Raw genomic sequence first — 22,554 nt, 5'->3', positions numbered from 1 at the left:
TTAGCTTCGGAATGTGACAATTTATTTGGGGGGGGGGGCAAAAGAGGCTTTTCACTCCCCCTTCCTGGCATTGATACAACATTGAAGAGCAGCAGGAACTAAACGTACAAGACGAGAGTAATCGGCACAAACCCCCCTCCCCCGGCCCAGAAACAACCGAATCCGGAACACAACCAAAGCCCACACCCAAAACACGGCTTCTCCACCCGCAGGCTCCAGGAGCGGGAGCGGGCAGGTGGCCTGGGGGACCCACCCCCACGTGGGAGGGCGGGGGGGGGGGGGCGGCATCTCCATTTCTGGTCTCCTGCCACCCCGCTCAGTCCCTCTTACGCCACTGGAGGCAAAGTTTAGCCAGCTGGCAGCTGGATGGTTGAACCACAGACAAAGGCAACAACACTTCATTTTTAAAATGAGAAAGAGAAAAAAAAGAGATGGCGCCCCTCCCCAAATATAGAGCTATATACGTATATTTTATATATATAGAATTCATTCGTGCACAATTCATTTAAATGAGCTTTTCAAAAATTAAAAAAAATTATAAGATACTTTTTTTTAGGCCTTTGTTTTTTTTTTAAATTAAAACGAACAAAAAGTGTCCATCTGCACTCCTCCCAAGAAGGGGGGCAGGCCCCAGAACCCTTCGTTCCTTCTACCTTGCTTGGCCTGTTGCCAGGGGTCCCCTGTTAGACCATCAACCCCGTTTGCCTAGCTGAAGCTCTGCATACAGTAGGCACTCACTCAGTGTTGGAGCAGGGTATCGACTCCTTCGAGGAGGGGCAGGGGGACCCCGCAGGCATGGGGCGTGGGGTCCTCAGTCCCCACTCAGCCTGGCTCCATACTCTGGTATCTTGGTGACTGCCCGCAAGATGGAGTCAGGCTAGGGAGACCCTCTCCTGGAGTGTTAGCCCCCAAACTCCTTTCTGAATCCGAGAGGAGATGCAGACCGAAAAAAACGAAAACCTTTAAACACTTTCCTTTTCCTTTTAAAAGTGATTCCTTAAAACATACCAGCCCCCGAGAGGCTGCCTTGGACTAGTGCATGGGAGCCCGAAAGCGGAACTGACCCTATGGGGCTCCACTGTCCGGCGTGGGCCAAGTGCAAAAACAAAACAAAAGCAAAAAAAAAAACCCCAAAACCCAAAAAACCCAACCCAACCCAACCAATAAAACCCCAGAAGGTGGGAACGGTGGTGCATCCACCTGGGTCCCCATGGAGGCTAAAAGGGCTGGTCACGGCCCAGCACCCCCCACCTAACAGGTTCCTCCTCTGGGCTGACCCCTCAACCAGGGCTGCCTGGGAAGGGTGAGGCAGTGGGGGCGGGGAGCCTGCCAGCTCTGCAGTGGCCTCGGCATCCCAGGCTCCCACCTTTGAATGGGCTTTTCCCAAAACGCCAGAGCAGCTGGGCTCTTCACCCCAGCGAAGCAGCTTTGCCTCCCAGAGCCCCAGTTCCCCAGTCTTTTCAATGGGGGTAACCCCTCCCACTGTGCCCACCTCACATTGAGGTTGGACCTCAATCATCCCTTCCAGGAGAAGGATGGGGCTCCTTTTGCCCCGGACCCCTTTGCAGGGCAAGAACAAGGGGGGCGGTGGGAGGCTAGAGGCCCCAGTGCCAGAGCCGTCGACCAGCACCGAATCCTCAGCACCTGTCTGGACACCAGCAGTGCTTTATGAAGAGGACTTGGACCCAATACACCCATTTCACAGAAGGGCACACTGAGGGTCAGAGAGGGGAGCAAGACAGGGAGGTGGCCCAACTTCCCATCTCAAACTGGAGACACCAGACCTCACTTGTTTCCTATGACATGTGGGTGGGGAAGGGGTGGCATTAAGGGGAGATGACCAATGCCCCAACCAACACTGAATATAGCAGGATATCAGGCTTTGGGGGGTATTTCACGTATAAAAATAAAGCAAACCAGAATGCAACTTCTGCTTGGTAATTAGGCAAACGGAAAAGCAGCAAGGGGAGAGGAAGGGCCCGTAGGAGGCTGATTCGTGCAAGAGTGTGTGTGGGGGGGGCGGCGGTTATGGATCCCCGCTCAGAGCCGCCCTGGGAGAGAGGTAAGGAGGGCCCCACTTGCTCTTGACCCTGTGCCCACCTCAAAGCAGTGTGCATGCGTGCCTGTGTGTGCTGACACGGAACGGGGCCACATGGCTGAGGGTCAGGGGCAGCAGCCCACCTGTGCAAAGAGAAGGGGCAGGCGTTCCCCTCTCCCCATGGTTACCCCCAATCCCTTAGGGTCACCACCTAAAACTCTCCCAGAATCTACAGCTCCTGTCTTCCTGAAGCTTGTATCCCCCACCTGGTCAGGGAAGCTCAGGGGTGTTGTGGTCTTTGGGGTGATGGGGAGGGAGGGACCAGATGACCTGACAAGCTGGCAAACGAATGACAGAGAGCAAGAAACCCAACTGTATCTAGGCACCAGCCTTCCTGGACCAAGTCACCAAGGACGCAACAGTGGGACTCCCGCTCACCCCCACTCCGCAACCTTCCCCTCAGATCTCAGCTCCCTTCGCTAGTTCCCGTGGGACCAGCAGTCATCCTTCCCTTTGAAAGAGGGTAGGTGTGGGGGTCTGGGCCCAGGACAGGAGGGAGGCTGCCCCCCTGCCTCAGGCCGAGGGGAGAGAGCGAGCAGTGGGCCCAACCCCAGGGACCGGCCTGCCAGGCCTAGGCCCTCCGTCCCCGTCCCTAACACCGTCCCCGTCCCTAACACCGCCACCTCAGCTGTGCAATCACTGCAGTACGAATTTTCTTTAAATATCTTTCTCTCCCCTCCCCCCGCTCCCACCCTGACCCCATAGGAATCCCACAATATTTTTTTCTATGTCTTTTTTCTTTTTTCCTCTTTTTTTGTTTTTTGTTTTTTTGCAAAACTAATTCTTTCACTTTCCTGTCATAAAATCACCTCTGAAAACACAACTTCTTTACAAAAAAAGTCACGAATGACACGGACTCTCAGGAAAACACATTTCTATGGTCTCTGGAAAACACCTGTAACTGACACCCAGGCGGTCACTCACCTGGGGTGAGGGGTCAGCGGGGGTGGGGTGGGGGACATCCCCTCGAAGGACAGAGGAGAAATACCAGCCCTTATTTGGGGGGAAGCCAATTGGCACTTGGACGGCCACAGAGCCAACACAAAGGGCAGGGTGGGGAGGGGTCTAGGAGTGCCAGCCCCCCAAACCCTGGGAGGGCCCTCGTCCTACATCCGGGGGTGGGAGAGGGGGCAGGGAGAGTTGGAAGAACAAGTCCTCCCATACTCCGGACAAAGGCATTTGCTCCCTAACGGGATTCCCTTTCTGCCTCCTCCTACCTTTGCCATCAGCTTCTCAGTTGGGACACCGCTCGCTGCACACGCCAGGAAGTTCCCTCCAGCCAGGAGCAGGGCTGCGCCACCCAGGCCAGACTGAGACCCGGGGCCGACCCAGTGGGTGGCCAGCCCATAGTGCCCCGGAGCCCAGGTCCCACACACCCTCTCTCTCCTGGAGAGTACATGCCCCTCTTTGGTCACCCCCTTTGGCCTGCCCGCCTTCCCAGTGCCTGACCTAAAGCTGGGGCCCTGGCCTCTGCCACCGGCACGGACCCCTCCGCTCCCTGGCGCTGGAGAAGGAAAGCCACCCCGGGCTCCAGAGCCTCCCACTGGTCCCAGCAGGCGGTGCTGTGAGAAGTTTCAGCGGCCAGAAGCAAGGCGGGGGGCAGCAGGAGAGCCTGGGACACCCCCCCCACACACAACCCGGAGTGGTTTCCAGGCTTCCTCCTTCCCCCACACGCGGGGGGAGGAAGGAAGGGGAAGGCCGAGGCGGGCATCTCCCCTCTCCACCTCAGTCCCCACCGTGCCATGCCTGCAGCAAAGGCCTGGCTGGTTGAGAGGACCCCCGGAAGAGGAGGGTGTGGGGGTGCACACCCCAGGACATTTGGGCCGGGGTGGGGGGGGTGGAATCAGCCTGGGGGCTCCACAGCAAACTCCTTGGACCTGCGCCAGGTCTGGGCAAGGAAAGGTCGGGCCTTCGACAATCCCATTTGGAGCAACCCTCAAGGGAGCCGCCTGAAAAGCCCTGGGCCCGGCGTATATCCAGGTACGCGAGCAAACATGCCGTGGGGCGGCAGGGACGCCGGCCAGCTGGAAGTTTCCACGGCAGATTCTTGTAGCACCTTTGGTTGAGAACTGAAGGGCCCTTTAGCTGCTGGGAGGCCAAGGCAGGGTGAAGTCCCCACCGGACCCCTCCCACCTCTGAGATGGGGAGGAGGAAGGAGCCGGGCCGGGTGGAGCCTAAGGGGACCTGCTCAAGTCAGGTCCAAGTCAGGTCCGGCAGTGGGTGGGAAGACCCAGGCCTCTGTCCTTGCTCCTGGCACCCTCACCGACCTCTGACTGGGCTTTGCCATCCCTGGTCCTCCTGCCCAGGTGTGGAGCGGAAGGAAAGGGACAGCGCCCCCGCTGGGAGTGGGGGGGGGTCTCCTAGGGGCCCCACAGCTGCCAGGTTAGCACCGAGAAATTCAGATGCTGTGCATGAGAGCTGAAAGCAAGCCGGGGAGACAGAGGAGGATGCGGAGCAGGCAGCTGAACCCCAGGTTCGGGGTCTCCCTGGGAGTCGCCCAGCAGGCCCCACCACGCATGGGCAGGGAGGGTGCCAAGGGCCAAGAAGGAGGACTTGCAAGTGCCCTCACCCCACCCCAGCCCTAACCCGTCCCAGGACTGCTGCTTCCACTGGGCGCGAGGGAGGGGGGTGCTCCAACTGCCCAGCCCCATCCCGCAGGGGCGACGCTGAGCCATTTGAAACAAGCAAAGCACAGGCAGAGGTGTCTGAGGGCGGGGATGGGGGCGGGAGCAAGAGGACGACTTTGGGCAGGAGGGCTCCCCCCAGCCCCCCCCCTTGGTGGAGCCCCCCCTCACTTGCTCACCCCACCGCTGCCACCGCCCCCAGTGGCACCTGCTACCCCAGTAGCCACCTTCTCGAAATCCTCAGGGTTGCAGAATTCCTTGATAGTGACTGTCAGAAGGTTGCTGGTGACATCGGTGACCACCACATTGGAGCAGGGTGACATCTCAGGGCGCCAGTCCCCAGCTTCAGGCTCGGAGGCAGCACTGGCGGGCTCGGGGGCCGCGGGCAGCGCCGCGCTGGCGGCAGCAGGGACGTCGGGAAGCACCCGCTTGCTGGTGGCCGCGGCCTCAGGAGGGATGGACAGGTCAAGCACTTCCGGCTCCCGCCAGTCGGGAGCAGCGGGGCTCACGGTCTCGGGGAGCAGCTTGGGGGGCACATCGTGGGGGTCGGACGAGGACTGCGGTGCTGGCGAGGGGCAGCTGGAGGAGCTGGAGCTGCGGGCATCAAAGGGGGCCGCGGGGGCAGCCAGGAGCAGCCCCTGGCCGGGAGAGGCCGCAGGGTCGGCCTTCCCCGCCGGTGGGGGAGGCGGAGGGCCGGGCGGGGGCTTATTGTACAGCGCGAAGGGGCCGAACTTCATGTGGCGGATCTGGGTGCGGAGGATGCTCTCGCTGAACTTTTTGCTCTTGCCGATGACCCGGTTCCTCGAGGGGACCTTGGGGCGAGCGAGTGCTCCGGCCCCCTGCCCAGGGCCCCCGCTGCCGCCCGTGCCCTTGTCGATGACCTTCAGATTGAGGATGATGCGGTTACGCTTGGGCTCCCGAGGCTTCACCTTGCGGTTGATGATGCGCACGGTCTCGGAGAAAGGCGAGATAGGGGGGCGCAGGCCGGGGCTGCCGCCCTGGGGGTCAGGGCGGGGCAGGGGGCGGCGGGACATGCGGTGGCAGCGGCGGATGTCCTTCTTGAGCCGGTGCACAGCCGCGCTGGAGTGCAGCTTGGGCGAGGAGGCGCTGACGCCCGGCTTGACAGAGAAGTGCACATCGCTGATGCGGAGGGCCTCAGCCTGTGCCCGTGCCTGCGTGGTGGGGAGGTGGGGGGTGGTGAGCAGGGGCGGGGCTTCCTGCTGACCTCCCCTGGACGTGTCCCCCTCTCCCCCTCCACCCCGTGCCTGCCACCCCAAGTCCCATCTCATTAAACCATCCTGAGAGCCCGTCAGAGAACCCACGGGTCTCCCAACCCTGTCTTAGAGACAAAAGGAAAGGGACTCAGGTGAAGCAAAGTGCACGTCTGAGGGCCCATCAACCCTCGTCCAAGCCGGACTCTAAGACCTGCTACTTTTGAGGCCTGGGTCCCCGGGACAGAGGGATGAGCAGCTGCCCTGGCTGCCAGAGGAGTGCCAGCAACCAGGACACTGCCTGGGAAGAACTCTGCGCTGTGAAGGATCCCAGCCTCGCCCGGCACTCCCCCACGGACAGATTCTTGGTGCCAGGAGGAAGAGGGAGGCCCCTCCCTGCTCCACCCCACAGCCCAGGGCCACTGACCTACTTGCAGGGTCCCAACGGCTCTGTCTGCACTCTCTGCTTCTGGACAGGCTGCACCTCCAGCTTGGACCTGCCTCCCTGGCTGACCGCCCCCTCTGGGACCGCCTCTTGGCCCTCTCAGCCCCTCCTGTACCCTCGATGCCCCTCCCACTTCCCCTCTTGGGTCTGATACGCGTCTGTCTGCCCAGGATCTGGCTCAAGGCCTGAGGCTGAGCAAATCAGGGCCAAAAGATTCCAAAGCCGGCCCCTCAAGCCTAGGTTGGGAATCTACCCCACTGACACAAGAGTCTGGTGGGGATGGACCAAGCCGTGGGACCAACTTCATACCCGTGCCAGGACAGGCTGGGTGGTGATGGGGGGGAGGGGGCGGGCAGGATGGCTGAGCAGGCCTGCAGGCAGCCAGGGAACCTTCCCCGGCTCTTGGGCTCAGCTGTACTCCCAAGTGTGAAATCTGTAAGCCCCTGCCCCCCCCCCCCCCACTGCCGAGTTCAGGGCAGGGGGCTCACAGGGTCATATAAACCGCCCCCCATGGCCAGCCCTTCCTTCACTAACAAAGTACTAGAGTCACAAGACAGCTCCGACTTCCAACACACAGCCTCTCCCCCAGGAGCTGCCCTCCCTGGAGAAGACAAGGGGCGGGCAGTGAGGACATTGGGGAACTCAGTGTCATAAAAAACGGATGGGGCCTGAAGGAGCCCAGCTTAGAGGCACAGGCCTGTCCCGGAGGTGCTGCTAAGACCAACAGGGAAGGCACAGAGTCCAGTGGGGAGAGGATGAGGTGGTCGAGGGTCTAAAAGCAATGGCTGATCGGTCACCTACACACATCCTGGGTCCTGGTGGGGGACACTCGCTAGGCAGTATCTGCCTCAATCCAGGTGGGAGACAGTGGTGGCCAAGGGGGAGGACATACTCCCACGGTCCATCTGTGAGCTCCCCAAGAGTGAGATCGGCTCTGGGGTCTCCCCACCACCTCCCCCACAGCACAAGACACTTAACTGGTCCCTGTGAGGTCGCCTGCGTGCGCCTCAGACAAAACTGGATTGTATCTGACCACAGGCTCCCGAAGCAGTGTTTGCGGACTTATTTGCTGAATTAGCAAGGTCTATAGAAGGTGGGAGAAATACTTTTTATGCTATGTGGCCCTCCTGGCCTCGCTTGGAGGGGGGTCTCCTGGGGCTGCTTGGCCAATAATCTCTTTGAGCACTAGGTGGCAGTACCTTCGATCCAGCGTGCCCCACGCTCGCGCTGCCCCCTCCTCCTGGGCACCGGCCAGTAGAGCCAGGCCGGGGCTCCCTCCCATCCCTTTTCAGACAAAGGCAGGAGGGGGCCAGCCTCAACTTGGCATGGCAAGCAAGGTTCATCCCCAAGGGAGCTTGGGGGAATCTCCACTCTTTCTAATCCCTGACCCCCCAACCTCCAGAAGGGTTAGCATTCACGCCATCCACAGGCTGCCTGCGCTCTCAGACATCTGTCCTCCTGGCTCTGCCCAAGTCCAGGGCTGATGGTTCCGGGGACGAGGCAAAAGTGGGCAAACCTCAGACCTGGGATGACACTCTGGCTCGCTGGGCCATCACCTACCGTCAGATAATATATGCTACCTGCTCCGCCCAGCGTCTGGCACACAGCCCATACTCGACAAACACCAGATTTCTCTCTCCATGGAGCTGGGGGGACAGGGGACTGATGAGCAATAATCTCTTACTAATATATGGTTTCCAAACCTTTTATGAGGAACATGCTTCACTTTATAGCTTCTAAATATTGTTTAAAAAAAAAAAAAAAAAAAAAGACTGGTTTACCCTTTCTCTTCCTCTCTCCTCCCCAGGCTGAGAATTCTGAGAAGGCAGGACCTGGGTCTGCCTGTGAATTAAAAAGGCCACCCACAGCCACTGTGTTTGCCGCACTCTGATGGGGTGAGAGGCTCGGCTCTGAGGGGCTGGCCTGTACCATAGACCACAGCACGGTAGTTGAGAGCTCTGGACCCTGCCGCTGACTCTCTGTGACCGTGGACCACTGCCACGACCTCCCTGGCCTCCGTTTTCCTAGGTGTAAAATGGGGCTAAGTCACAACCTACCTCACGGGCTCCTGTTTCCCTTCAGAACAGCTCCGGGCAGAAAGTAAAGGCTGAGTATCATTTGTTTACTAAACACACTCCCTCTCGGTGACCCACAGAGCCATGGGCTCGGGCCAAGCTGGTCTCCATCACCCCTTGCCAACATCCACATCACTCTCGTAGGGCTCAGGTCCACTCAGCTGCCTCTCCACCCCCTCCCCGACCACCTCTGCGGCCTTCATCGTCGCCTCAGAGTGTCCACCTTGTCCCCTCCACCGGATGTGTGTACTCTCTGAGGGACAGGGGGAGGAAAATGAGCCAGAATGAAGGCAGGAAGCTGGGTGGTCGGCCCTCACGTTAAGTCACTTCTCCTCTCTGGGCCTTGATTTTTTTCATCTGGGTAATGGGACTGATACTCCTTCATAGGGTTGTTAAGAGGATTAAAGGAGATAATCCAGGTGAGGACTCAGCGCCCTGTTAGGAGCCAGAGCTAATCAAGGGGGGGGGGGGAAGGCATTTCGTGAATCGAAGCTCACGGTCATTACTCACTGGACCGCTAGAGGGCGCTCCAGCTGCGCTGAGAGGCTGTCACACAGCCCACCCGCCCTCCAGCTGCTCCGCCCCATCCCTCCTCCTAAGAAGCATCAAGGGTTAAGGGCGCTCCTCCATGGATCCCCTAATGTGTGTCGGTTGGGAACAAGAGTCATGGAAATAGGTCATTCTGGAAACCAACGGTTCTTTCATGTCTGCTTTAAGTTCAAACCCTTAGCCAGGCACAGACCTTTTGGGGTGGGGGCGGGGCTGGAGAGGCCCACCGCACCTTCATGGGGCTTTGGGCCTTTTGCACGAACTGGAGATGCTGAGGCTGTGCCTTCTGCACAGTCTCTTTCCTGCAGAGTTCTCCCTGCCCTGCCGGTGCCCATCACCCCTGAGTCACAGGCTGTCAGGGTGGGAAGGGGTCCCGAAGCAATGTTAGCACTATTGGGCCGACTATGGTGTCCCACGGAGGCCCGCCTGCAGTCTTGCCTGTCTCCTAGGGTCACCTCACCTTAGCTCTCCGACTCTGACCTTTCTCACTAAGAAAAATCAAACAATCCCCCCCAAAGCTCTAAGATGGCTTCCTCTGGGGCTAGGTCTCCCTCCCTTGCCAAGGCTAATGTGCTATGCTTCCACTCCCCACACCCCTCCCACCCCCCCCCCCCCCCCCCCGCCCCATCCTCATTAGAACCTCCAGAAACAGCGAGGGGTGGGGGGACGGGAAGCGGAGGCTGGGGGGAGGCAGTTGCCCAGCCCAGGTGATAAACTCAAAGTGAAGTGATCTAAGGTCAAATTCAAGTTGCATTCCCCAGCAAGGAGGGGAGGCACACAGAACAAACTAAGACAGAGAAGGAAGCTGAGGGTAGGGAGGCAAGTGACCCCCAAAGGCTTCTCCGGTTCCCAGCCCTGAGGGAAACTACATTTACTCTCCCCACGGATCCTAATTCCAGGCAGGGCCCTACCAGCTCAAGGCTGGGGGAGATGAGGGTTCGCCGCATCTGATGAGTAACCTCCCTGCTACCCGCTCAGGTAGACAGCCCCCACCTGCCTCACCCACCCCCATTCTGGAGCCCCGCTGGCCTGCCCCAACCCTGGTTTCCTCAGCGAGGATTATCCTCTTCCCTACTCCCCACTCCCAGGCCCCTCTTGCTAAAGCTGGAGCTGGCCAGGGCCGGCTGCCAGGGGCTCGGTCTGGGGCTCACAACCACCCCCTGCCCAGCTGGGGCCCCTCTGGAAAGGTCCGCCTGCCTGGGCAGCCGAGGATCTGTCCCTCCCTTGCAGGCCCCGTGCTGCGCCAGGGCTAGGGGCCCGAGAGGGGGCTGCTGGGGCTGGGCCAGGTTACCTTCAGGAGGAAAGTTTTGGGTTTGGGTCCCCTCTTCTTGGGCCCATACAGCTCACGCTCCCTCTCCCTGCGGCCGAGAAACGCCAAAGGTTAAAAAGAGCCCCTTCCCGGGCCCCACTCCGCGCTGCCCTCCCCGGCTCTCCCGCTTCCCCCGCGTCCCCGCGCGGCGCCCCAGCCGGGCCTTGGCCCCGCCGCCCCTGCCAGCTCCGCAAACTCACTTCTGCTCGAAGGCTGCAATGAGCCGCGAGTCCAGGATGTTCTCCTCAGGCTCCCAAGTGCTGTACCTGCCGAGTCACACATGCACAAAATAAAAATGAAAACCTAAGAGGCAGAGGCACATGCGAGGCAGCAAACGTGCACACTTCCCCCCACCACCCCCCACCACCAAGGGAAAAAAAAGGCCCTGGCTGTCCGCTGCCTCCCCTCCCCCCTCGCCCCTGGACCCCGGTGGCACTTACTTGATGGCCCACCCCTTCCATTTCACCAGGTACTCGATGCGTCCCTGAAAAACAGAGAAAAAAGGGGGGGGAGTGGGGGTGGGGAGGATGCGGGGACGCGAGGAGGCGGCGGCGCGGGGGTGGGCGAGAGAGCCCTGGTTAGCGGGACCGCTTGGCCCCGATGGGCCGCGGACCCGGACATCGGCTGCGGGGCAAGGCGTCCCGCCTCGGGAGGCGGCTCACCTTTCGGATCCGCCGTTTGATGATGGATTCGGCCGCGAAGACCCGCTCGCCCACTGCAGACAGCTCCATCTTGCTCAGCGGCACCCACAGCCCATAATACTCCCAGCTCCCGCGGCCGGTGCTGCACCGCTCGCGCACGCGCCGCAGCGCACAGGCCCCGGCGGGCGGGCGCGCGGCGGGGCGCGCGCTCGTGTTCCAGCTGCGGGCCGTCACGTGACCCCTCGGGGCCGGCGCGCCGTTGCCAGGACCTCCCCCTCCCCCGGGGCGGTTGCTAGGGAAAGTGAGCGCTCTCGGGGCGGGGGTGCGCGCTGGCTCTTAAAGGGACCTCGCCTGGCGGCGGGAGTCCGGGCCCGGAACCCGGAGGATGTTTGGCTTGCGGGAGGCCTGGTCAGGCGCAGTGCAGTCTAACAAACGCTTTCTTACTCCCTTCTCCATCTTCCCGGGCCCCGATAGCTGACAACTTCTCCCTCCTTTTAACACCTCCCCCTTGCAAGTCTCCCTAGGCCCCAGCAGGGGAAGGGCGATGGAGTCTCCGCAGCTGCCGCGCATCCTCCCAGCAGAAGTTTGCAAACAGTTAAATATGATACAGCAGAAATGCATTTGCTGTTGCCTTGCCAGGCCCTGCGGGAATTTCTTTAAAACATTGCCCTCCCCCTCCCCAATCTATTATTTATGTATTCGTGGGAGTGTGGTTTTGTAAGCAGTTCAGATGAATTAAAACAAAAACCCCGCCGCAGGAAGAGGGGTGGGGGCGGTGACTTGGGGTGGAGGAAGGCCGGGAGGATCCGTGCGTCTGTTCTCCGGCCGGGGTCTTGGGCGGCACCTGCCTTCACCCTGGAGGTGAGGTGAAGATCGCTGCCAGGACTCTGTGGCGGCCAGGGGAGGGACAGAGAGGCTGTGGGGTGAGACGGGTTTCTGGCACCCCAGATCAGGCCCGAGTGGGTCATCCTTGGGTCATTTGGCAGAAACCACCCACATGACCTTGCCTATATGGTTTCCGATTCCCAGGCCCCCTGGTCTCGGCGCTCTTCGGCTGCGTGCAGCTTCTTGGGTGGGTCCGCCATTGCTCCCGGGGAGACCAGACCCCAGCTTCCTATTTTAGGAGAGACCGGGAGACCTGGCTGTCGCGGAATGGACAGGAAATAGCCCTGCCACACAAGACGCTCCATTTATTTTCCTTTGAATTATTTAAAGTTTATTTTTAATTACACCAATGGTCTTGTTCTTTGTAAATTTAAAAAAAAAAAAGCCCGACTGTCCATAATCTCCATCAAACCGTTGTTAATATCTTCATGAATCCTCTCCCAGCCTCTGTTCTTCTTATATACACACGGATGTATGCATATGTATACATTGTTGTACATAGTATATATATTGATTTCTTTTTAACAAGATGGGATCTTATGAATCACACTGTTTGGAATCTGCTTTTCTCCCTTCATGCTATAAAGCGAACCTCTCTTGGGGTCAGTTGGAAATTTTGCCACCATTTGCGTGGCTGTGATGGGGCTGAATGGAGGGGGAGAGGAATGAGGATGTAAGGGTCAGGATCGTCTCCTGCTTTCACCACTTGCTTATTAGAAAAGAGGATTTTTACGTTTCTGTATGGTAATACCAATTCTTGTGGTTTCAAATCAATCGCATCAAAATTTCTGCTTCTCCTCCCTGTATCTATGCAGATTTATTCAATTATTATCTTGGGAGAAATCCCCGTCACCTTCCTTAAAATCAATATGCTCTTGAAAAATAGCTAAAAACCCCAAAGTGGGCTTTGGTCTAAGAATACAGCTGCCTTCTTGGGGATGATCGGGGTGGACGGAAGATGAGCTATGTGGATATGAGTGTGTGTGTGAGTGTGTGTTCAGGCTGAGAGAGACAGGCAGCCAGATAAAGTGGGTAAACACGAAATCCGTTTGTTAGTTCACTCGGTGGCTTTTGTGACCCTTTTTAAGATACTGTGTTCAGCCACCTGAACAAAGCTGCCCCAGGCTTGAGGAGCTCTTAGGTGAGAGGCACCTGCCACATAGTGTGACTAGTGCTAGAATAAACACGCAGTAATTTCCTATGGCTGCTGTAACAAATTACGACACACTTAATAGTTTTAAGTAACACAGACTTAGAGTTCTGGAGGTCAGAAGTCCCAAATCAGCATCACGGAACTAGGGTCAAGATATCCTGAGGGCTGGTTCCTTCTGGAGGCTCTAGAAGAGAATCCATTCCTTCCTTGCCTCTTCCAACTTCTGGAAGCTGCTGGCATTCCTTGGCTCATGGCTGCATCACTCCAATCTTTACTTTTGCCTTCCCCTGACTTAGCTCCTGCTTCTTTCTGATACAAACCTTTGTGATTACATTGGGCTCAGTGAAATAATTGAGGATTATTTTCTCAGCATCCTTACCTTAATCATATCTTCAAAGTCCCTTTTACCCCAGGGTGACATTACACAGTTTATGTCAATCCCAGGAGCTCGGCATCGTGACCTGTGCCAAAGGCAGACGCTTCGCCGACTGAGCCATGCAGGCGCCCCTCGTAGAACATCTCTATTCTATGAGAGAAAGTCCATTCTACCTCTTCCACAGTCTGTCCTTCTGAGATTTGGTCCAACACCGCAAGGGAAAAGTCTAATCTCCAGGACTGTGCGAGTTGCTGCCCAGAGAAAGGGCATTTCAGCTAGTTTGTGCTACAATACACCATCATTTGGTGGTTTCATACACAAGAATCTATTTTTAATAAATCTGTGAGTTGCCTGGGCTCGGCTGGGCCATTTGTGTGTGTGTGTGTGTGTGTGTGTGTGTGTGTGTGTGTGTTTGCGCGCGCGCGCACCTGCTTTGTTTTGTTTTTACCTGGTCTTGTTTTGGGTCCTTCATGGGGCTGCAGTCAGAAACACGGCCAGAGTCTCTCATGTTGGGGGGCTTTGTCCTGGGTGTTAGCTGGGCCTCGCTCTCCTCGCGGCCTCTCACGATTCAGCCATCCAGCGCAGGCTTCCTTCCAAGCTGCAGGAGCCCTATAAGGAGCCGGAACACCGCAAGGCCTTGCAAGGTCCAGCCTTGGAACTTACACAACAGAGCTTCTACCGCGGGCTGTTGGTCAGAGTCGGCGGCAGAATTCAAGGTCCTCAAAATTCCTGCTTCCCTGTGCACCGTCCCAGACCCCCTGTGCTTGTCCAGCATAATCTCTTCCCCCTGCCCTCCCCCCTCATGAGGATGGCACTTGCCACGAGCTGGATTTTCTCCCATGATCAGGTTAAATGAAAAGGTAAGGGCTGTTGCGATGTGATGAATGTCCCCAACCCGCCGACTTTGACTTAATCAAAGGGAGCCCGTGGTCTGGTTCTCTTCTCACAGCACTTGTAACACCAAACATGCAGGTTTGCTCCTCACACCAACAACCAGATTTCCAGCCTTTTAAAAATTTTTTTAAAAGATTTTATTTATTTATTTGACACAGAGAGATCACAAGTAGGCAGAGAGGCAGGCAGAGAGAGAGGGAAGCAAGCTCCCCACTGAGCAGTGAGCCTGATGTGGGGTTCGATCCCAAGACCCTGAGATCATGACCAGAGCAGAAGGCAGAGGCTTAACTGCCACTGAAACACCCAGGCACCCCCAGATTTCCAGCTCTTTAGGCACCAGCTGGATGCCCAATGTTTCAGTCCAGCTGAGACACCAGCACCCAGAGTGAGCGCGGGTCCTGCAAGACCCCCCACTTCAAGCAGGGATAGCAGACTTCTGGCTGGACAGCTGTACATTGAGGAATTCCACGACCCTCTCCTCAGTGTTCATCATTGGCTACAAAATAGCTCACAGGACTCCGGGAACCGTGTCTTAAATTTACCTATTTATTAGAAAGGATATAACTCAGGAACAGCCAAATGGACGAGATGCAGAGGGCAAGGAGTGCAGGGCGGGGTGCAGACCTACCATGCCCTCTCGGGGCACGCCCCCTTCCCAGCACTGCATTGTGTTCACCAGCTCAGAAGCTCATCTGAGCTCCTTCAAGGCTGTCCAGTGCTGAATCTGGAGCCTCTTCTCCCCTTCTCAGAGGCTGGTGGGGGCGCTTAAAGTTCTAACCACTTGTTCTAATCGCTTGGTCTCTCTGGTGATGAGTCTGGTCCTGAAGCTACCCAGGGGCGGGGCACCAAGCATCACTTCTTTAGCATTAACTCAGGTGCAGCTGAAGGGAGCTAACGGCCGAATAACACAGGACCCTTCTCTCATCCCGTCACTCAGGAAACTACCAAGGTTTTAGGAGCTTTGTGCCAGGAGCCCAGGAAGAAAACCAAGTATATGTTTCTTCCTTTCTTTCTTTTTTAAAAGATTGTATTTATTTGACAGAGAGCTAGAGAGAACAAGTAGGCAGAGCAGCAGGGAGAGGGAGAGGGAGAAGCAGGCTCTCCGTTGAGCAGGGAGCCCGATGCGGGACCCGATCCCAGGACCCCGGGATCATGACCTGAGCCGAAGGCAGCAACCGTCTTGAGCCACCCATGCCCCCCTCAAGTATATGTTTTTTATGTTTTTAATTTTTTTCTTTATTATTGGTTTAAAGATTTTATTTTTTTTGACAGAGAGAGTGAGAGAGCACAAGCAGGGGGAGCGGCAGTGGGAGAAGGAGAAGCAGACTCCTCGCTGAGCAAGGAGCCCGATGAGGGACTTGATCCTAGGACCCTGGGATCATGACCTGAGCCGAAGACAGACTTTTTTTTTTTTTTTTAAGATTTTATTTATTTATTTGACAGATAGAGATCACAAGTAGGGAGAGAGGCAGGCAGAGAGAGAGAGAGAGGAGGAAGCAGGCTCCCTGCCAAGCAGAGAGCCCGATGCAGGACTCGATCCCAGGACCCTGAGATCATGACCTGAGCTGAAGGCAGCAGCTTAAACCACTGAGCCACCCAGGCGCCCCCGAAGACAGACATTTAACCCACTGAGACACACAGCAGTTTAAAAGAGGATCCAGGGACGCCTTGCTTCTCCCTCTTCCACTCCCCCTGCTTGTGTTCCCTCTCTTGCTGTCTCTCCCTCTGTCAAATAAATAAAATCCTTTAAAAAAATAAGTAAATAAAAGAGGATCCAGGTGTTTGCTGAGGGGAGAGATTTGAAGCAGCAGTAACCTTCTGGAGGCAAACTGCCGTGGAAAGGACCACATGGCAGAAACAGTGGGTGGCTTCCTGACCTCGAGAGCCCTAGTTGTACAATCCGGAGGACCTGAATTCTATTAACAACCAGTGAGCCTGGAGGAGGATCCCGGCATTCCGGTGAGAACGCAGCCCCAGCCAACACCCCCACTGCAGCCGGAGACCCGAAGCAGACGATCCAGTGGAGGTGTTCTGGACTTCTGACTCCACAGAGACTGAAATGGTACATGAGTGTTGTTTTGTTTTTTTTTTTGTTTTTTTTTTTTTTTACATGAGTGTTGTTTTAAGCCACTAAGTTTGTGGTAGTAATTTGTTACAGAGCAATAGAAAACTAATACAGAACTTTTCTTTTCTTTTCTTTTTTAAGATTTTGTTTATTTGACAGACAGAGAGATCACAAATAGGCAGAGAGAAAGGCAGAGAGAGAGGAGGAAGCGGGCTCCCAGCTAAACAGAGAGCCCGATGCGGGGTGCGATCCCAGGACCCTGAGATCATGACCTGAGCCAAAGGCAGAGGCTTAACCCACTGAGCCACCCAGGCCCCCCATATATAAGTTTTCTATTCAAGTTTTCAAATTCAAGGATGGGGAAAGAGAGTACACCCCGGGACAGGAGAAGTGACAAGGTCACGTTGAAAGGTGAACTCAGGCCATTCTTATAATAATTTATCACAGTGGGGTTCCTAGTTGGGACACAGCTCACACTCAAAGCTGATGGGATCCTTGGGGCCAAGGTCCCTGCAGAATTCTGGGCATCTGGCTTAGTGTCTTCGATCAGCTGGCTAAGCGGGTCCTTGGTAAACGTCCGCTGGACAAAGGAAGCAATCGGATGTGTTGAAGCCTGGGGCTTTGCCAGGGCTGAGGGTGAGGCCTTTGCTAGAACGGATCTGCCTGCACTCGGGGCAGGGAAATACTCGGATGTGGAGAAGGAGTTTTGTGACAGGCTTGGATGCCAGTCGGGTGTGGTTGATATGCTCAGACCGGCTCTGGAGGCTTTGAGTAACCTTAGAATTAGAAAAGAATATCTTAGTACTGGGGCACCTGGGTGGCTCAGCTGGTTAAACCACTGCCTTTGGCTCAGGTCATGACCCGAGGGTCCTGGGATCAAGTCCTGCATCGGGCTCCTTGTTTGGCGGGGAGGCTGCTCTCTTTCTGCCTCTGCCTGCTTGTGTTCTCGCTCTCTCTCTCTCTCTCTCTCTCTCTCTGACAAATAAATAAATAAATAAAATCTTAAAAAAAAAAAGTATATCTTAACTCCTGTCTCTCTGAAGATCGATCCAAGTTCACTTTCCAGACAGGACCCTCCCCTTTCTGATACTAAAAGACAGTGCTTTGAGTTCAGAGCCACAGACCACAGACCTGCATGCTGCCCCCAGTTTGGGACCCGGAGGGCTGGACTGGGGGATTTAATACAGTCAGGGTAGCATCTTACGTGCATATAACTCGACACAGCCAAATCTATGTATTTGTTGCCATCATTTAAAAAACGGAAAACGGGGTCGTCTGGGTGGCTCAGTGGGTTAAGTGTCTGCCTTCACCTCGGGTCATGATCCCAGGGTCCTGGGATCGAGTCCCGCATCAGGCTCCCTGCTCAGTGGGGAGCTTACTTCCCCGTCTCCCTCGGCCTGCCTCTCTGCCTACTTGTGCTCTTTCTCCCTCTGTCAAATAAATAAATAAAATCTTAAAAAAACAAACAAACAAACAAACAGAAAACGTTCTGCAGATGTATTTATTACTATGTTCTGCAACATTACCCATTGTATGTTTGTTTCAGGTAGTCAAGTGACTTAGCAAGGCTGTGCTCCCATGAGGATGCTAAGGGAGTGGATGAAGCAGGACGGGAAAGGGGAGCAGCCAAGCAGAGAACAGAGGGGTCATCTCAGGTGCCATCCTGAGAGTGTGGCTGGCCCAGGCTGATCCAGCAGGAGAGCGCTGGAAGGAAAGTCACTCCTCCATACTTGTCCCCACCCTCCAGGAACTGGTTAAAGGCTGCAGGGAGGTGCCAGGAGGGCACCTGTCAATTCCCAGGTACTTCCTGCTTTCTACCTCAGTGTGCAAAGTGGCTTCAGTGTCCTGGGGAGGTCAAAAGGAGAGGCGCAGGTGCTGGCTGTTGGAAGGAAAAGTACAAAGCACCTAGGTGGGGTGGGAGTGAGGAGTTGACAAAGGGGATCCCCCGGGGGATCTAGGTAGCTGGCAGATATCGCGGTGAAGGGCTGAGCTACAATACCATGTACATTTCACGTATGGGCTCTGCAAACTCCAAGCTTATTCCTATCCCAGAACCTCAACACTTGCTGTTCCCTCTGCCTGGACACTCACATTTTCTCCTGATGGGCACATGCCTTGTTTCCTCACTTCTTTCAAGCTCTGTTCAAATTTCACTTCTGCAGAAAGGTATGCTCTGACCTCCTTATCTGAAGTAGTACCTGTCACTCTCTACTCCCTTAGTCACCTCGTTGTTTCTTCCTGGCCTTTAACACTGCCTGATGGGATATTAACCATCGAGTTAGTGCCTCACTAGATTCCAAGCTCCACGGGGACAGGGAGGTGCCAGGAGGGCACCTGTCACTCCACGGGGACTTTATCTCCTGTGCTAGGTCAGGGCCCTGCACATAGTAGGTGTTCAATAAATAATATATAATATATTATTTTATATAATATAATATAATATCATATTATTTATATAATATAATTTATATATATTTAGATATAAATTTATATTTATATATAATATAATATATAATATGATATTATATTATATTATAATATGATATGTAATATATTATAATTATATTATATAATTATAATGTATTATTTTATAATATAATATCATATATAATATATATATAATATATAAGTATATATATATATAAGTATATATATATATATACTTATATATTATATATAATGTATTATTATTATATAATATAATATCATATATATCATATATATCATATATAATCATATATATCATATATAATATATAATATGATATTATATTATATAATAATAATACATTATATATATAATATATAAGTAGACCATAGAAAGGCTTTCAAGAGTAATTTTGACCATATAACATATACAGGGATACAGACCCAGCAAAGATACAATGGGTATCCCAGTCCCTCCCTGAGTTGGGCTTTGGGAATACAAAGATAGGAAGATTGGGGTTTTTGTCCTCTAGGTATGGAGGTGCAGGGGGGATGATGGTCCAAACAAGTGCAGTTTGAACTGGGCAACTTTTAGTTGTCAACCTCTCTGTGCCTCAGTGTTCTTCATCTGTAAAATGGGGGTAATCATTCCTATCTTGCAGGTTTATTGTGCGAATGCAGAGATAACACATGTGTGACACCTGGAACTCTATTGGACACATAATAGGTCTGTGAGAGTGGGAGTGGAAGTATGGATATGCCTCAGTGTTCTTCATCTGTAAAATGGGGGTAATCATTCCTATCTTGCAGATTTATTGTGCGAATGCAGAGATAAAACATGTATGGCACCTGGAACTCTATTGGACACATAATAGGTCTGTGAGAGTGGGAGTGTCCCAGGCTGGCTCATAGCTAAAGGGAAACGGACACACTCATGCACACACGACGTATATACTTACATGTTTCACTCCCACTGAAACTCAGTTTATTGGGTCAACTCTAGAAATTGAATCTGCGTTGGTCAGAGAGAACACCGAACACTTTGATACACTATATTAACTAACTTAAACCTCACAACAGTCTTAGCAGCCGGATACTAGTACTATTTCTCCTTTTCTCCTCACTGTTGCGGATGCTGGCGTTCTCTCCAAAGATGAAAGACATGGAGTTAGGCTGAACGAGGCGTAAGTCTTAGTCATTCAGACACCCTTCGTCTCCTCCGGCTACCCCATGAGATCTGTCATGCGATGTGACTTAACTTTCGAAACTGGACCCCCCCCAAAAAAAAAAGCTGAACACATGCGGTCAGGTGACGACATGAGTCTCAAGGAATTGAAACATGTATAGTTCCTTCTGAAAGATCGTGCTGCGAACTTCTGTGCCCCCGAAGAAAAACTAACTATTTTTAGAAAGAGGGCAGTAGAGTTTTTTGGAAATATGCCTGAATATGGTCATAATTGGGCAAGGGACACAGGGAACTCCAATTTTGGCAGAGGGATCTTTTGGAAATGCAGTTCTGACCAAGTCATCCCTCTGTTTAAGACTCTTCAACATGGGAAGGAGCCAAAATATCAACAGGGAGAAACCCTCATAGTGGCCAATTGCTGTGTCTAGAAGGAAACCCAAGTTCTTTCTTTTGGAAGAGGGACCCCTCCTGAGGGTCTCTGCTCTCTTCCTTTGGTCTAATCAAACTGCTTGTTGTTTCCTGAATGATCCCTGTTTTGTTTGTTTTTTTTTTTAATTACCTTTGGTTGACCTGGGAAGCATCCACATATCTTTCAAAACTCGGTTCTGGGGAGTCTTTCCGTATGAAGCCATATCTGGCCTCCCAGGTGGAATGAGCCAGCCTTAATTGGCCCCCATTTGAGGGTTTGCAGAGTTTGAAGAACATGGGAGAGTTCTGTTTGGTCCCTTGTCATCTCTGGTAAAGCCCGAGGTCTCTGAGGACGGGGACTTTCGGGACACTGGGCAGTCAATCAGCTGTTACTTACTGGGCACTGACCATGAGCCTAGCATCTAGGCACGGGGGATGTAGCAGAGAAGACAGACAGATCCCTGCCTTCAAGAAGCTTAGATTCTTATGAGGGTACAAGGAGATGATTTTTCAGGCCAGAGTTGTGTCGTAAAAAGACTAAATCCAGTCATGTGGTAGAGAGGGACAGAGGGTGTGGATTGGGTGCTCAGCTAGGGCCGGCAAGGCAGGCCTCTTGAGGAGCCACATCTGAGATGAGACCTGATGAGGAAAGGGAGGCAGCTGCATAGATCTGGGAGAAGTGTAGAGAAGAAGCAGCAAGTGCAAAGGTCCTGAGGTAGGGACACGCTCAACATATCTGAGGGACAGAAGGAAGGCGGTGGGGCTGGAGTGGAGTGGTTGGGAGGCTAAGGTTTTTGAGGAAGGCAACCCCACATGCAAACCTTATAACCACAAAGGAGAGCTCAGTCTTTGTTCCGAGCGCAGCAAGGAAGCTCCAGGAGAAAACTGATTGCAAGAGGAAAACGGACCCATCACAGTGAGCTTGACGCAGAGGCAAAGCCTTGTTTGGGTTGTTGGCAAGGTTCCGAGGGCCAAGTGGTTGCTGCTTCTCAAACCTGCCACCACCCAGCCTCCTCCATGTACATTCAGTGAGGTCGAGGCTGTAAGTAAATGTGGAAAGAGCTCTCTCTAGAATTTCCACGCCTGGGTACCCTCCAACAGAAAGGTGGACAAAGGGGAGGAAGCCATTCCCCCATTGTGCTAGTTAGTTTGGGCAAATGTTAAGCTTCAGTGCAAAGATACCCCAAATACAATGATGTTTCTCTCTGGGATAACCATCTGGCTTGTCAAGGCTGGTGACCCCCAGCAAGGTCTTGTTTTGGAAGAGCTCCACAACAAGAGCTGTTGTGGGGAGGGGTCAAAGCCTTGGTTGGGGGGAACTGATGCCTAAGCAATTACACACAAAATGATTATTTTGTAGGATGATTCTGGCTCCTGCGGGCCCCCGGGATCCCCGATGTCCCCTCCCTCTTCTAGAGAATGCGGAACAGATGAGAAGGACCTTCTCCCTCATCTCCCAGCGCAGTACTGCCGGCCCTGTGCAAACTTACCCTCTGCCTGCTCTTCCTGTTACGCTGGGAAACTTTTTCAAATACTTTTCTGTTGTTGGCGGAGGGGGGTGGGGGATGTTAATTTCCCAGATCCTTTTTCGAGGCAAGGAGGGGTTGGGCATCGGGACAGGTGGATGCCAGGAGGCTGCGTCTGAGAGGGGGTGAAGGAAGAGGTTGATGCTTCCTTTCATTCTATCCTGCCAGCTCTGTCCAACAGTGTGGTCCCTGCCCAGGCGAGGGCAGTGGGCCAGCACGGGGGCCAGAGAAGCCCGGAGGCTGACCGTGCGCTCGCCCATCCTGGCCTCAGTCCCCTGCTTCTGCTCATGGGGACAACCTGTGTCGCACCGGGGCCAGCCGTCCTGCCTGGACTCTAGCGCCACATCACCCTTGTCTCCTTCCCTGGGTCCTGAGGGAGACCTTAGGATGAGCATAGAGATCAAAATCTTGCTGGGACGTGGCAATTCTGGGATTGTCTGAAAACATAAACTTCTCGGGGTTAATTATAGAAAGAATCCTTCTAATGGATTCATTGAGCTCTGCCTCCAAAATGCATGGACAGCTGAGAACGTGCCAGGAAAGTGGCACACCAGCCAAACATCCCAGATCCCACGGGAGGGGAGAGGGTCCCCAGGGCTTGGGGATACCCATGGGCCTCCTAGACATTGGTGAGAGGGATTTTCCAGTGGCGTGGCGTACTCAGGTGAGCAGGCAGGCCACAG

At 54.4% G+C, this 22,554-nt stretch overlaps 1 protein-coding gene across 1 annotated transcript; it reads right to left on the bottom strand.

Moving 5' to 3' along the window:
- Positions 1–11,145, bottom strand: CBX6 (chromobox 6). The gene is made up of 5 exons (XM_046011598.1): positions 10,974–11,145; positions 10,752–10,795; positions 10,512–10,577; positions 10,294–10,360; positions 1–5,894 (listed from the first exon to the last, which is right to left on the bottom strand). Exons 1-5 carry the CDS (start codon positions 11,040–11,042, stop codon positions 4,890–4,892), a joined length of 1,251 nt encoding a protein of 416 aa, XP_045867554.1. The 5' UTR covers positions 11,043–11,145; the 3' UTR covers positions 1–4,889.
- Positions 11,146–22,554: the final 11,409 nt, after the last annotated feature.

Source organism: Meles meles, chromosome 7 (genome assembly GCF_922984935.1).
Source record: "Meles meles chromosome 7, mMelMel3.1 paternal haplotype, whole genome shotgun sequence".
Lineage (NCBI taxonomy): Eukaryota > Metazoa > Chordata > Mammalia > Carnivora > Mustelidae > Meles > Meles meles.
Note: the sequence above shows the minus strand (reverse complement) of the source record. Positions and strands in the feature narration are given on the sequence as shown.

Coding starts and splice junctions, on each gene's coding strand:
- CBX6 (XM_046011598.1), bottom strand. CDS start 11,042: ATGGAGCTGTCTGCAGTGGGCGAGCGGGTCTTCGCGGCCGAATCCATC. Junction 10,578..10,751: donor TGGAAGGGGTGGGCCATCAA/GTAAGTGCCACC, acceptor GTGACTCGGCAG/GTACAGCACTTGGGAGCCTG. Junction 5,895..10,293: donor CCAAAACTTTCCTCCTGAAG/GTAACCTGGCCC, acceptor CCCACCACGCAG/GCACGGGCACAGGCTGAGGC.